At 41.0% G+C, this 15,624-nt stretch overlaps 1 protein-coding gene across 2 annotated transcripts in view; it reads right to left on the bottom strand.

The window, feature by feature from the left end:
- The window catches only part of FRMD3 (FERM domain containing 3), a 144,526-nt gene extending 131,763 nt beyond the window's left edge, over positions 1-12,763 (bottom strand). Inside the window, exon 1 of one of the 2 annotated variants that reach the window (XM_068176545.1) lies at positions 12,506-12,763. In XM_068176545.1, the coding sequence (XP_068032646.1) occupies positions 12,506-12,748 (243 nt within the window). In that variant the 5' untranslated portion in view covers positions 12,749-12,763. Of the gene's footprint in view, positions 1-12,078; positions 12,412-12,505 lie in introns of those variants that run through there. The other variant, XM_068176546.1, reaches the window with a different exon arrangement.
- Positions 12,764-15,624: the final 2,861 nt, after the last annotated feature.

Here is a 15,624-nt window from a genome sequence, read left to right as displayed (position 1 = left end):
ACATGGTGTATAAATAAATTGTAGAGTGAACACACATACACATACACAAAAGAAACATTAAAATATATTAATATTCATATCAAATAATATATTAGCAGTGCTGAGTTTTAACAGGAAGAATGGGAGGTTTAGTTGTCAAAAGTTATTTGTTTCCTCATGCTTTGTAAAAGCATCTGCAGGACCTAGAAACATTTCCACTATTTTTGAACCACCCCAGTATTATTCAGGATTTCACATGATAGTGCAAATAAAAAGAATGGGCAAAAATCTGTACTATAAATACTGTAAGTTTTTAACAGTAAGGTTTTTTAAATCTCCATTTAAAAATGCATAAATACCATTAAAGCTTTGGAAAAGATATTTTAAGAATGTGATTTGAGTTGAGAGGGATCAGCCAAGCAGACCATGAGAAGTAAGATTTTTTTAAATTTTGAAATCAATTTAAATAAATTTTAAAATCAATTAAAATAAATTTCAAATCAATTAAAATAAATTACACCTGCAAGAAGGTGTAGAAATTTAAGTTTTTAAGGTACAATGTAGTTATTGCAAAACCTGATTAATATAAAAGAATTGCAAAAAATCCCCATAGAGACAGGATATTATAAAAGCCTTACAACTGTACAGACTATATAGGAAAATTATAGGGTGTGCCCACACACACAGATATACATGTTACCCTATGCAGAGAGTATGTTACAAGAGCAACAAAATATAACGAGTCAGATAATTCACAGAGTAAATAAATTCCAAAAGATTACCCAAACAAACAAGCCAAGCCAAGGAAAAAAAAAAAAAACAAAACAAAAAAACCTCCCCCCCCCGAAAAAAAAAAAAAAAAAAAAAAAACCAAAGCAAGAACATCCCAAGAAAAAAAACAGAAAAACAATCTCTGTCCAAAATATTGCATGGAACTTCTAGCCATCCCTGTCCAAAGACTAACTCCAGATCATTTTCATCAAAACAATGATCTGAAAAAGTAGTTTGGGTTGAAGGGTAAAGATATCAAATCTGTGCCTAGACACAGACTCAGAAGGGAGTCTGTGTCTAGGCACAGATTTGATATCTTTACAAAGAAGGCAGTAAGCTGGGAGTTGCTGAAAGGCAGGAGTAGCAATCAAAACCACTGTGGCCAGAGAGAAGAACCGTAATTCCTGCTTCCCCTTCCTCCCCAGTCCAACCCAGCCTTCTGTAGTTCTTCCTACACTCACAAGATGAATGAGCGTCTAACAGAGTCAGGAGAGAGCAGTTATTCACACAAACCTAGCTGAAACAGAACTCACCCCTTGACACCGGAAAGCAAATGTGAATATAAAACAAGGAGGGGAACATATTAGATTAGTAAAAATTACTTCAGTGGTTGTGATTGTCGATTTAAAAACTATATGTTCTTACACTGGAAAGAATTTCTACATAACTGAATGAAACAAAAGTACAGGTGCAAAAGTTTGTAAGATGTAACCAATACTGCTATCTTTGCATTTTAGCACATAATGACCAAAATCTCTACACAACTGAAGTCTTGTTCTTTTCCTCATGAGCACAAAGGAGACACAAGGGTCTCTCCATTTATTCAAATAAAGTTTATTTCTGCCTCTGTCTCCTCTGTGGACACTGGCCTTCAACAGCGCGATTTTCCACATGCCCACATATACCAGCATCCCACTACTGGAATTTCTCTTCTACAGCAACATTTTTTCACACTTAAGTTAAAACTCAGGCCACCTGCATTAATTACTTTGTGAGGTCTCATCATCACAATATGAATGAAGCATTCCCCCCTTGTGTTTTCACTGAAATTACACCATAAATTCTTCTGAGCAAGATACAAGCCTCTGATTCTCAAGAAGATAAGAGGATGAAAATTGCTACTTCTTTGGTGCATACAGTGCACACACAAAAAATAACCAGAACTGTCCTGAAACTGTGTGGATTGGTAATTTTCCATTTTGATGTGTCACTCTTTTTGCTTTAATCCCATGAGCCAGCAGCATGGTTTGGTTTGGGGACTGACAACTGCTCAACTCTTCTCTATTCTGGTGGCTGTTAAGTACCAATTGAGAAACCATATGAGAAAACTCCAGAAATCCTGGAAATGTAAGTGAACTCTCCAGTCAAAACAGAGAACCTCTCTGGATATGCACCTAGCAAATGGCAGGGGCACTTTGAGCTGCTGGAGTGATTTTATCTGAATGGCTGAATCTGCACACTGAATCACTCACAGCACTGTCTGTAAAAGCTTCTGCTGTTTCCTTCCCTTTCCAAGGATGGAGCTAAAGAAAACTCACACAGAGCAGGAGCAAGCAGGGTCAATGCGGTGTGCATCCACCAACTGGCAGACTGAATGCCTCAAGATAAATTCTTGAAGTCACTGAAGTTCAGGCTGGCACAGCACAGCTTCAGAGTTTAACTCATACCACAACTAACTGTCCCATCTAACACAAGAGCAGGTACCATCCTCTGACTGCGCAGTATTTATCTTTGTTTCTCAATTTTAAATTAATAGGGTGAATGTGAAAGATCTGCTGCCTTTTGTTCTGAAAAGCCCAAATAAATAGGATTAGAAGCATGTTCTGTAGCATTTCTGTAGCATGCACAGCATTCCACTCCACTCTCATCTGCAAGTATCTGCAAGTATTTTTGCAAATATCTTCAAATAAAGAAACAGCCACATCTCATATATCACTCTTCTATAGGGCTTGGAGCTTGTGTCCACAAAAATGAAAACAGAACAGCATTAACTGAAGTTGTGCAGAGTACTTTTGTATTAGACTCTGTTGCTAAGAGCACTCAAGTGAAACAGCACACACATACCCCCTACACTCCCCCAAAAAAATCAAGACTGTCATGACAGAACAGATTACAGGTACAAATCCAAGATTACAGTCACATATTCTAAATGCAGATGTTTTGTAAGCACCAACTAAAACCAGCGTGACTCCTGGTTTAGTGACCAACAACCGTTTAAGAACCTCCTCAAAATTCTTCAGTTTTTTCCACTTAAAATGAAAGCGCCATAAACGCAGATACCATTGCACGTGTTTTAGTATCAAACTATAAAATACATCTTCAGTCATTAAAAAAATCTCCTTTTTTCTTTCTTTTTCTTCCTTTTAAAAAATTGAGATTGCATCTATACTTAGACTACTAAAACCCTCCAAGCATTTTGGAGTGTAGAAATCCACCACCCATGCCAGGCACATTGCTAGGACACAACATTACTGCTTCTCCTAATTAGTATTCTTGCTGACTAGTTCCCAGGTAATGACAGGTAGATAGAGAGTCCAGGGGCCATTCCCAAAAGGCAGTTCACACATAGACACTCTCTTTTGGAGACAAAAGCGTTTGACTAGTCTCTGCATCTGGAAACAAAAGAAATACACACCATTGCAGTTTGAACTTCATGCATCAATATCCTCACAATTTCACCTTATTTATATTTAATAAATTATTATGTGCTGTTGTAAATTCTTCTGACACTGTTTGGGTTTGGAAGATGAGGGTATTGTGTGTTTGTTTTCATTTTGTAATCCCATTTTTTTTAGCTTTCTATTATGTGAAAAACTGTGAAAAGTGGACATACAGACTGATGGCATGAAAAAGATTTTACATGGTGTTGTCAGAAGTTCCAAAGTTATCTTTGCAACATTGCCCTTTCATAGCAAGTTTAAATATTATAACATCAGGGAAAAAATGGTCAGATGGAAATCATCTTGGTTTGTGTTTTTTAAAGTACAGTTCTAATCCAAAGGGAGTTGCTATGGGGAAAACATCATGGTGATATAATAAATTTGAAAGGAGCAAAATTCATATTGAATACAAATTGTTTAGTTCTTCCTGGGGCTCAAGCAAACAAGGGAAAAATAACAGTATTTTTAATGAAGGTGTTAACTCATTTAACATGTTTTCCTAAAGGAGCATTTAAAGAGCAATGATTTTGCAGCCACTTAATACTTATGTATCTTACTGCAATTATTTTGAATCACCAGACTTCCAACTACTGCAGGAGTTATTTCCATTTGTGAACACTGATGCTGAAAAAGAGCTTAATACCTTACTGCTCATTTCCTTTTCATTTCTGACCGTGAACAGCCTTGAGAAATTTTATATGTTTTCTAACCATATACAAATTGTTATATTTCCTATCAAGTTTCCAGAGGGGAAACTTTTACTCTAAATATAACAGTACTAGATCATCAGTGTTTATTCTTCAGTAACTCCTATAAGCAGCAACCACAAATATGATGATTACTGTTCACATTTGGCTTACAACTGCCATAAAACAGCACCTATCTTGAAATGGCAAGCACACTGAAATGACAAGAGCTGATTATCAATACAACTCCACCAAAAACATGTTAGACCCTGAAAAGAGAAAAACAGAAACACTTTTAGGAATTTAATGCCTATAGCTGGAAAAGATAACATAAACCTACAGCAGAGGAGTGAAGAAAGAATAGTGTGATGTTGCTATTATTATTGTTGTTGTTGTTATCATTATCATTTTTTCATGCCAGAAAGAAGATTTAATATTGATTTATTTAATGCTGAATTATTAAAACTGTGTTTTCACTCTCAGACAAGGAATTAAAAACACAGTGAAAAGAAAGAACAAAAATGTGACTTGTAAGGTCTAGAATGGGTCTGTGAGAAAACAAGGCTAGGGAGAAAAATGAGCAGCATTTAAGCAATCAAAAATGAAGGAACAGACAAGAAGCCTCAGCTAAAGGAAGAACTATAAGGAGATACATTCCATATGCAGCAGAGAAAGGCACAGCCAAAGACATATGCTGACAGCTTGACTTTAACAGGAAAAGGAGAGAAGGATTATCTGGACGTTATGAACATTGCCAACAGGCTGACATTATCCACACTAGGGAATGGAGAAGTGCAAAAAGAGAGACAGAACAACAAGAAGATGAAGAAAACCATTTCAGGATGTTTGATTTAATAAGCCAAAATACCCAGAAGAACAAGAACCTGTTCTACGGAAAACAAGTATTTTATCACAGAGATAATTACTTTCCAGTCTTCCAACCCACCTGCTTTTTTGAGGAGGAAGAGAAAAATCAGCTGCCAATTTTCCCATTCTTTAACCTAAGTATTTAGAACTTGAGTTTTTAATACAATATCTGTTACAGGGGACCAGCAAAAACCATTCAGACTCTCTGTTTCACCTTCCCATAGGAAAGGCATTAATCTCTCCTTTTCTTTAAAGCTCAATGTTCAGGAGCAGTGCTACACACTATTAAATAACTTCTAACCTCTACAGGAGATTCAGTCTAGGAAAATACAACCAAAACATGACAATATATTCCTTCCTTACAAATTAATTATTTTGGCTGGTTAATTCTGCCATATTATTTCTTCTTGGCTGCCTCTGCTATTCAATCTGTCTCAGTACATTGAAAATGCTAATATAGACAAGGGGGCCTCAAGGTAAAAGAAAACCTTGTGGTGAGGTGCAAAAAGCCCTTTCAAGACAAAAAGTGCATGAAGTTCTTGCAAAACATTCTGTATCTCTCAGGAGCCACTTTCCTACAGCACAGGATCAAAATTATGATTTGCAGTTGCAGATATAAGCAGTGCTGCATCATGCTATAGATTTTCCAGTTGCCTTTTATTATTACTTCAGATCCACTTCTACCTTTCAGCTAGTGTCCAGACATGCCTGACCATAACGAATGTAAAAATTTTTATGCAAAGCTGAAAAGAGTGGAAAAGTGAAAAGATTATACTTACATTTTTAACCGGCAACTCTCCTTTTAGCTTGTTTCTTTTATATAGACAACCGTGTGTAAGGATACCTGTATTTTTAATAACTTTTTGTTTCTAGGCTTCAGCAGCAAACCCACCAATATATTAAGTTATTTGTCATTTACATTGTTTCTTTTTACTGAAACACACCTTCATCTTCAGCCATTGATTGGGTAGATATTTAAGCACACATGCTTTTTTTACTAGCAACCAAAATATGAATTGCAATGACAATCACAACACAAAGCAAACAGGCAGTTAAAAATTAAAGGCAAGATTATGGTCTTTAGGACAGAGAATTTTTAGATTTTGATCATTAATCAGACAGCATGAGAGTGTGGAAAAAAACTAATTCATCATTAATAAGCTTTAGCAAACAGTAAAGCTGTTCAGCTGCAATTTAGTATATGTCGGATAAAATTCTGTATACACCAGCTTTGTGAGTATTTTCACTTAAAAAATAGCAAGAGAGAACAACAGAGTTTATGAATTGTTAGCCATATGGCAGTATTACACCTAGGTATGCACCTGTTCTTTATCAGAGACAAAGAAACTAATGTTAAGCAAGTACCAAGTTTCAGGAACACATATCAAAATCCATCAAGAGAATTAATTTCTTAATTTTTAATGAAAACTGCCAACACCCTAGTAATCTTCTAGCACCGTGCTCTATACCTGCTTCCTTTTCAGCCTTGGAAGAAGCTAAGAGCACATCTTCAAGAATTATTAATGTATAAAAACAAAAACAAAAAACAAATCCCAAGAAACAAACAGAATATAAATACATTACATCAACTTTAATCAAACACATGCAATTACAACAGAGATAGCTTTAACCCATAGGCTTAGCTTAATTAGAGAGTATTCTCATGTACAACTCTCACCAAAAGTACCCCCTGTAACTGTACAATTAGAGGCTCAAGCATGAAGTCAGGAATGCAAGCCCTACTGAGCATTTTCTAAAATGTGTCAACAGAACATAGAGAATAATTCTTCCTAACCTGCATCTCCTTCCTTATCTCATCTTACTATTTTGAACCGCTGTAGTATCAATCCAGCAGCTCAAGGCGCTTGCTGGTTACACTTCTGACATCGCTTCCAGGATAAATATAAATTCACTAAATCTCCTGCCTTCTGTCTACATAATCCCTTAACCTCTCCCTTTCCGCAGCTACGATTCGCTGCCTTTTTTTCATATCTGGCCTCTCCACTATTTTCACTCTGCCTTCCCTTTTCATGCTGCCTTCCCTTTCCCACTTTTTTTTTTTTTTAAGTCATTGACATTCAGCATACCTTCACAGTGAGACTTGTGGTCACTGCTCTTTTACTTCACAGCCTGCTTCAGTATGTTGTTTTGGTTTTTACATTTTATTGAGGGATGGGAATTTTAAATAGTGTTCTCTGGTTAGCAGATTTCTATTAAATTTAGCATTTGCCTGTAAGACACAGACCAAGCAGATAGTATTAATCAAGTAGACAACTTTTCAGTGATCAATGAGCTACAAGAAGAACTAGACAGAACAGTGTATGTCACATTTAAAAGAAAATTAGAAAAAAAAAATCAAGGAAATAAATTATTAGCCAAAGTACTGGCAGCTGTATTCAAACTGCACAGAAGCTGCTCCCAAAATTGGATTAGCAAAGCACAAGACCATTCTACACTATTAAACTATCAGCAGCAGAAAGAAGTGAGCTTTCTCAGATTTTATCACCTTCATTTTAAATTCTGCAAAAAAAAGTTAAAAGGTCTAATAACAGACCATGACTAAATCAAAGCTTTATTCTGCTGTATTTTCTCCCTGATTCCTAAACCAGTTTTTAAAAATAACATCTCCTTGTTCAAAATCTGGACACATAGAAACTCAATTTTTTTAAGCAACAATCAAATAACTATTTAAATAAAATTAAAAAATAAAAACCAGCATTGTAACCAAATGATATTTTTGGGAATATCAAAACATATTTAACAGATTTTTGTTCAGGAAAGCTCATTCAAAGCAAAACCTGTGTCATTAAAAAGGCCCCATTACAACAGAATTTTACACATGGGCTGAGGCACGAGAAGACCTAGTCATGCAGTATTTCTACAAACCAACACACACAGCAAAGTTCATACCATTTTCAATAACAAGCTCCAAATGAGAGGAAAAGCTTCAGTCATGCTTATTTCAGACTTATTTCCAGTTGTACACAGCTGGACCTGAGCATCTCAAAGAGTAAAGCAAAACTTGAATTAAGGAGCGAGCAAGTGGCATAGTTTAAACCAAGGCTTGGTCTAGGCTATTGTTACTAAAAGACTAAATTGCTGCATTAAGTTAGTGCTTGAAGTCTGCAAAACTGGAAGTTTTTACCCATCATGTCACTGAGTCAGAAGAGAAGTATCTCATTAATACCTCCAGAAAGGAGGTCTTCTTGCTGCTCCAGACTCATTTCCAATAGTTTTGAAGACCTACTTCCACCACTGCCCTCTTTCAAACCTTGGTTCTTTCCTTTATCAGGCAGGCTGCACAAGCAGGTCACCTCTTTCTCTTGCAAATGGAAACAGACAGTGGCCACTGGCCCTTCAGGCTGTTTTTCATAACCTCTCCATTTCAGCTCTGCTGCAGCAGCTTCACCCTACTATAAAACTGCTGCTGCTATAAAACTGTCTGACTACAGATCACAGAGAGCCTTCACAAACAAAAATCATGGGAAAACAAACATCACCATAAGAATTAGTTAGGTGTCCCTCAGGTCTCAGCCCAATCTTGTGTCTGTCACCACTTCAACTATTTTGCAGTCACAAAGTCTATCAGATGAGACTGAATCTTGACCTTTGAGCTGCAAACCTAGCCTTGAGCAACTTGGTGACCTACATGGCAGCTGCACAAGTCGATAACTAGTTGGCTGGAGTCTAAAAATGCATGATTCACTTCTGATTCTCCCTACACTGCACCCTATGCTGTCACTAGACTAATTGCTAAAAAAATGTAATAAATGTAATTTCCAAAAGCAGAATTTATTAGCTTGGTGACTTGATGAAACACTACTTTGAAAGAACTTCAATAATAAAAAGAAACATGTATTTTCTTTTCCTACCTATACACAGAAATTTACAGAAGAAAGAAAAAAATACACACATGTGCACATGCAGCTTTTAAGTATATCTGCTGCTACTTATTTTTCCTGAAACTAACTCCCACTGTTTTAGATGAGTAACACAATTCTGATTGCATATTTTGTAGGGCCAAAGATCTACAGTACATCTGAAAATTATAATACAACTCTGCCCAGAAGTGGTACCAGGTTCCTGTGACACTAAGCTATGTATACAAGCCAACTGTTGGAAAGATATACTTGAAAAAGTAGTGCTTGGTAAAACTTGGTGTGCTAAACTGTATCAAATCATATCTACACACCTCACTGTCCCGACCAGCTACACATCTCCCTTCTCTTTTCCCTGAAAATGCACAGCAAGAATTTCAGTTGTTGAATTCCTTACTGCATCCTGTGTCCCTAGGAGACTCTGATGGCATTTCTCAGTGTTGTAGAATTAGGATTTCTTATCCTCTTAATAACTAAAACACAGCTGTCCAACATGTTCCAGCCAGCACAACCCTGGCATCTCTACTGTTAACCCAGCAGCACATCATCTGGGCTATTTTGTCCAAGTGAACATGCATCAATATGCACATATATTTATAACAGGAAAGTGGGAGTTTCTTTTATTAAAAAAAAAAATAGTATTGCTAAATACTCTGAGCAAGTTTTGTCCACATTATGAAGTTCAAATACAGTCTGACAAAGAGAAGAAAGACAAAAAGTTGAGTAGTTTGGGATTCATTAATTCATTCTAATGTCTACAAGGCTATGCACACACAGGAGGATAAAGAAATAACCTGAGCTAATCACACATTTTAAATGTTTTTGTCAGAGTGCAGACTCAGGAAAACAAGTTCTAAATGAGATTATTACAGAATTCAATCTTCAGAATTATCCTTAGAACTCTAACAGTTAAAATATTTTCAACAGTGATTTTTCTCCTGTCTGCAGAATGAGCCACAATACAACTGGTTCTGAGCTCATTGATTCACCTTGCCTAATATAACACCTAAAGTGCTAAAGTAACTCTTTTTTCCTACCCTGTGTGCATTGAAGGGAATACTCTCAGCACATGTAAGTCTGTTGAATACTTCAAACCCAAAGAGCTGTCATAACACCATCTCAGAATCTGACCTTAAATTTATGATTGTTTAAAGAAACTAATTTTAGAAGTGCCAAATAAGTTATACAAAGCTTGCATTAAACTTCAAGAAAAGACTCTGAAGGCCATGCTGCTTCTTAATAAATCTTCTAACCATGCTCTTCATTGATAAGAGCACTAGTATGATACATGTACAAAATGTTTTCAGTAATTTCCTGTTACTTCCAGGTTACATGTCATTCGAGAGTAACTAGTACATAACCATGGACTGGGAGAGGAGTGTGTGTAGAACAGCCCTGCAAAAGGGATCTGGGGGTGCTGGTCGGCAGCAGCTCAGGCTGAGCCAGCAGTGTGTGCCCGGGCAGCCAGGAGGGCAAACCCCATCCCGCCGTGCATCAGACACAGCATCACCAGCTGTGATTGGGATCATCCTGCTGGATTCAGCCCTGGGGTGGCCTCACCCTGAGTCCTGTGTGCAGTGCCGGGCCCCACAGCCTGAGAAGGGTGGGAAGGTCCTGGAATGGTCCAGAGGAGGACAACAGAGCTGGTGGAAGGGCTGGAAGGCACATCCTCTGAGGAGAGGCTGAGGGCTCTGGGTTTGTCTGGTTTGGAGAGAAGGAGGCTCAGGGGTGACCTCACTGCTCTGTACAGCTCCCTGGGGAGGGGACCTGGAGAGGGAGTGCTGGTCTGCTCCTGGCATCCAGTAACATTGAATAGGAATGGCTCAAAGCTGCATCAGGGAAGGTTCAGAGTGGACATCAGGAAACATTTCTTTACCAAGAGGATGGTCAAACTCTAGAGCAGGCTTCATGGAATTGATGCCTCAAACCTGCCAGTGCCTTAAAAAGAGATACTTGGGCAATGCTCTCAGTAACAGGCTTTATGTTCTGGTCAGCCCTGGAGCAGTCAGGCAGTTTGGACTAGGTGATTGTTTTAGGTCCTTTTAAACTGGAACTATCTTTCTCTGTTCTGGTGTTAAATAGCGCTGTTGGAACTAACAAAAAACATCTTTTAATCCCAGCAAAAATGGAACTTGCATTTCATGGCACTTGGAGATTTTTGGCCATAATGGTCTTAGTATAAGATTACCAACTCAATTTAAAGCTGTAGTTCTGTCAGAGAGACAGAAATATCAACTGTGAGTGACAAACAACTTCCTAAAAGACCACTCACATCTTCTGATCTGGATGCCAAGTTCATCTTTGTTATTCTGTGAACACTATGGAAATTTCAGAGGGTAACTTGATTTTAATGCCTGCAGTTAAATCTGTAAGAATCTGTAAGTCTTCCATAGTGTAAGCAGAGTTGCAGTTCCTGTTGGAACACCTGAAACACCCCTGCTTTCACACACTACAAACATTGCTGCTCCACCACAAAATCACAAGACTGCTCAGCGTTCGCATCTTTATCCTTATTACTTGAAGGAATAAAAAGAGGCACAAAGTAATTAGGAAGAGGGACTACGGCGAAGTTGGTTTTTTTGGGTACTTTTTTCCCAACCGCACAGCAACTACAATCACTGAAAAGCCTGCTCTAAGTTATCTTTTGTCTTAGATGAAGAGGAAGAGGGGCAGAAATTAATTTTGAACTCCGGCCGCTATCTCGGTAACGGCGGTTCCCGACACCGCACGCCGCGGGCCTTGCTTCCAAGGCAGGGCTTTCCCGGTATCGGAGAGCGAGCCCTCCCGCACATCGGTTCCGCAGCCTGCGGTGCCGTCCGGGGCGCCCCGTTACCGCCTCGCGGGACGGGGAAGTCGCCGCCGGGATTTCCCTCCTCGCCCGAGCCATCGTAGCCCAGAGCGCTCCTCTCGCACACAGGGACGCTGTGTCGGGCGTGCCGGAGCCTGACGGATCCCGCGGCTCCGGCAGCGGCCGGGCGGGCTCCACGCCGTGCAGTGCAACGCCGTGGCGCAGCACCGGGAGGCGGCGAAGCAGCCGCGGCTGCCGCGCCGAAGGTGCGCGGAGCCCGCCGAGAACAGGGAGCGGAGCTTCCGCCGCAGCCGCGCCGAGCCGAGCCGAGCCGCGCCGCCGCCCGGGCCCTGAGACCTGCGAGCCGCCGCCCGCACACGGCCCCCAGAGCCGCCGCCCCCCGAGCCGCCGAGCCGCCCCGCCGCCGCCGCCCCTTTCCGTGCCGGCACCTGGATGTGGCAGGAAATCTCGGAGTCGTCCAGCAGCCGTACGGTGCATTTCATTTCCGCGCTCAGCGACCTGATGCTGGAGCTCCGGAACCGGATCATCCCGGCAGCCCGCCCGCCGCTGCCGCCCCTCAGGCAGCCGCAGGGGGCCAGCCTGCAGAGGCGCCCGGCCGACCACGGCACGGCACGGCGTGGCACAGCACTGCACGGCGCAGCACGGCGCGACACAGCGCGGAGAGGCGCGGCGGCAGCGCCACCCCTCAGCCCCGCGGCGCCCCGCCGCCGCCAGCCATCCGCCCGCCCGCCGCGGCTCGGGCCGCCGCTGCGTCAGGATGCGCTCCGCTGGCCGGCCTCAGCATCCTCTGCGCCCGCCCCCGGCATGGCACGGCACGGCACGGCCCGGCCCGCGAGGGCACCTCTCCGCCCTCACCTGCTCCTCCCGCTTCTCCGCCCCACCGGTCCCGGCTGGGCTCCCTGCGCGGCTCCGTTTTGTCGGGCTGGTAGCGCCCAGAGGGAAATGGTCAGCGCGATTGTTTTTCTTCGTCGCTCCAGGCGTGCCTCGCCTGGTTTTGAGTGCACCTGAGCCACTGATACTCGCCTGGGAATGCCCGATGCCCTGCAAACGGGGGACTGCCGGCGGGGAGTGGAGTCCGCACGCTGGGTGGCCGCCCATGTCTCCGGCTTATCCCAACATAGCCCGAGGCAGGAGGAGAAGCCTGTGGGATACATGTACAGAGTCATATAAAGAAACGTCACCAAAGATGAGTGTACCCTAATGAAACAGGAGAAAACAGAATGCAATTTACTGTAAGAGTGCAAGCCTTGGAAACTTGTTTCCTCAGGGTAAAAAAAATGACCCATTAAGGAGCAGCAGTCATACCCCATTTGTTGTCTAAGTGGGAAAGAAAATAAAACATCCAGTGGTTTCATTATTATGTTCTCCATCACAAAAGGGTGTACACATTTGTGTAAAACCTTGCTGGCAGGAAGCAAACACCAAACTTAACCAGCCTTGAAACAGGGATCAGCACTGTGTTAAAAAATTAGCACTTTGAAATATGAAATGAAAAACAGCCAGGGCAAAATGTGACATGACTGGAAGTTTACAAATATAAAAGAAGCACTGACAGTCACACAGAAGATGCATTTCAGTTATTATTGCCTAGTTGTCTGTGATTACCTCTAAATGTCCATATTTTGAAAAGAGCTCTGAGTGAATTTGTTGCTCTTTAGAAAACCCTGAGTAAAACCCTAAGTGCTGCTACTCCTGTACTCCTGTACTCCTGCTGCTACTCCTTTAGCTTTCTGCTGGACTGCTAACAGCAGGAAATACAGGCAACCACAAACAAATGTGAAATATATAATGCTCACTACCATCTGCTAGTAAGTATGCAGAGCCCTTTAAGGTGGAACATAAAAGAAAAGCTATAAATATATGTTTCTCAGAAATGATAAATGCTTTCAATTGCATAGTGAATAGTGAAGCAAACCAGTGAGTATTTAAAATAGATTATTCACCTCAGCAGCCACAGTCAGCCCACAAGTTATGGAAGAAGGTCCCTATCAGCTGAGACACCAGATGTGGACACCCACTCATTAATAATAAAATAACACTTTATGTCTTACAGAACTGCAACACGGGAACTCAATAGCAGGATTTAAGCCCACATGCAGATTGACTCTCAGGTGACACAGATTTTCCTGCTTCTAATAGAGAAGGAATCTTCTCTTTCTAAGTCAAGTATTTTAGCTTTCCTTCAGTCTCTCCAGCACATTTTTCTCCACCCAAAAGGGGAATTACAAGAGGGAGCTAAGCCAATGATGAAGATTTAGTGAGCAGGTCATAGTCTACCACTGTTTGAAGGGGGATTTTGCCTTACCTTCAGGACTACGTGGAGAGGGATGAGCTTTCCAGGAGTTCTCAGATTTACAGCAACAGCGATGACTACAACATAAAATCTGCATCCCCAAACAAGTGTGAGCACAGCAAGTGTGAACTAGTGCGTACTAACAGCAGCACAGTTGTCTGAGCACAGAGCTCAGCAGAATTTTACTTGCCTGTTGTAAAAACAGGTCACTCTTCTCTTTTTGGTCACTTTATTTGCCTCTTTAATACCTCATACCATATTGACCTGAGGTGCCTGAGAACTCTGTGAGACACGTAACCCATTTCTGTGTTTCAGCTAACTCAGCAATAGTTTTTAATGCACAGAATGTGGCAGCAATCTAACAGGAAGACACCAGATAAATAAAACAATCGAAACCAAATAATCCACCCAAAGAGAAAAAAACAAAGGACAACCAAAAAAACCCAACCAAGCAATGAAAGGATTTTTTGGTTGAAAACCAAACACTCTGCCCAGTTGCAACTCCACAAAGTAAATCCATCAGATGACTTTTGCATCACAGATTAGTACTACCACCTCTTCCTTATTCAAAACGAATTCTAGGCTTATTTTTCCCCCTTCCAAATAGAAGGCTCTTAAAGTTCTCTTAGTATCATAAATTATGCAGAAAAATCCCACAAACTTGCCTCAACACATACTACAGTGCACCTTTTTTTACTGGATCTTGGAGGCCAATCAGTCCTTATGTAGCTAGCTAGCATTTGGAAATACCACCTGAAAAGTCAAGTACTTGAGGAACTGACATTTAAAATAGGATGGCAAATATAGGAAAACACAAAGCAACACATAGATAAATTTAATTCAGTTACCAGAAAATGCTGAGCTGATGGAGTATATTAAAAAAATATGCTGCTTGAACTTGCAGAATACGCTTCTGACTCAGGGGAAGGTTATCAGCTACTGCTGTTGCTGCCAAGACCATGTCATGTTATTGAGGGGTTTATTGAAGCACTCACCTGGCTTTGTACTGCAGATGCTGAAAGTTCTGATGGGAGATCTCAATACCAGGTAATGCCAACTACAAGAACTGATTGGTGGTGGGCAGAAACATGCTTGAAATCCATTTTAGATTCATCAGTCTCAGAACCACTCCATGCAATAGCCACATTCCCATTCTTTCTTCATCTAACCGGTCACTGAATGACTTTGCTTTGGGATGAGTGCATGTGGATGGCCTAAAGGACAGTAGCCTACGTACCTAGGAATTGCTGCCAGAAACGAAGTTGTATTTAGGGACAGCAGGGAGCAGTAATGAGCTTGAGTAGCACTTTGATATCTGGATGATTCTGCACAGAGTCAAATTACAGAATATAATTGTCAAGGATTTTCTCTTCAGTGGCTGATAATAACAGCAACTTTAGGTCTTTCAAATAATGTTTATAATTTCACCAAATAGAAAGACATTTGATTTGGATTTGTTTGGGTTTTTCCAGATACTCAAAGATTAATCCATAAATACAACTGCTACGGCTGTAAACACTGCCTGCCATAGGTCAGACCTTGAGTTCCAGCATGGGTAGGCCAAATACACAAATCACTGTCCCCAGAGGGGTTCTTCCCCAAGGCCCACATCTCCCCATTGACTCAACCATGAATCCCTCACAGGGCTCTCACAGTCATTAGCAGACCTAGCAATTAGCCA

This window comes from Anomalospiza imberbis, chromosome Z, assembly GCF_031753505.1.
Source record: "Anomalospiza imberbis isolate Cuckoo-Finch-1a 21T00152 chromosome Z, ASM3175350v1, whole genome shotgun sequence".
In the NCBI taxonomy this organism is placed as follows: Eukaryota; Metazoa; Chordata; class Aves; order Passeriformes; family Viduidae; genus Anomalospiza; species Anomalospiza imberbis.
This window is presented reverse-complemented; position numbering and strand designations above follow the sequence as displayed.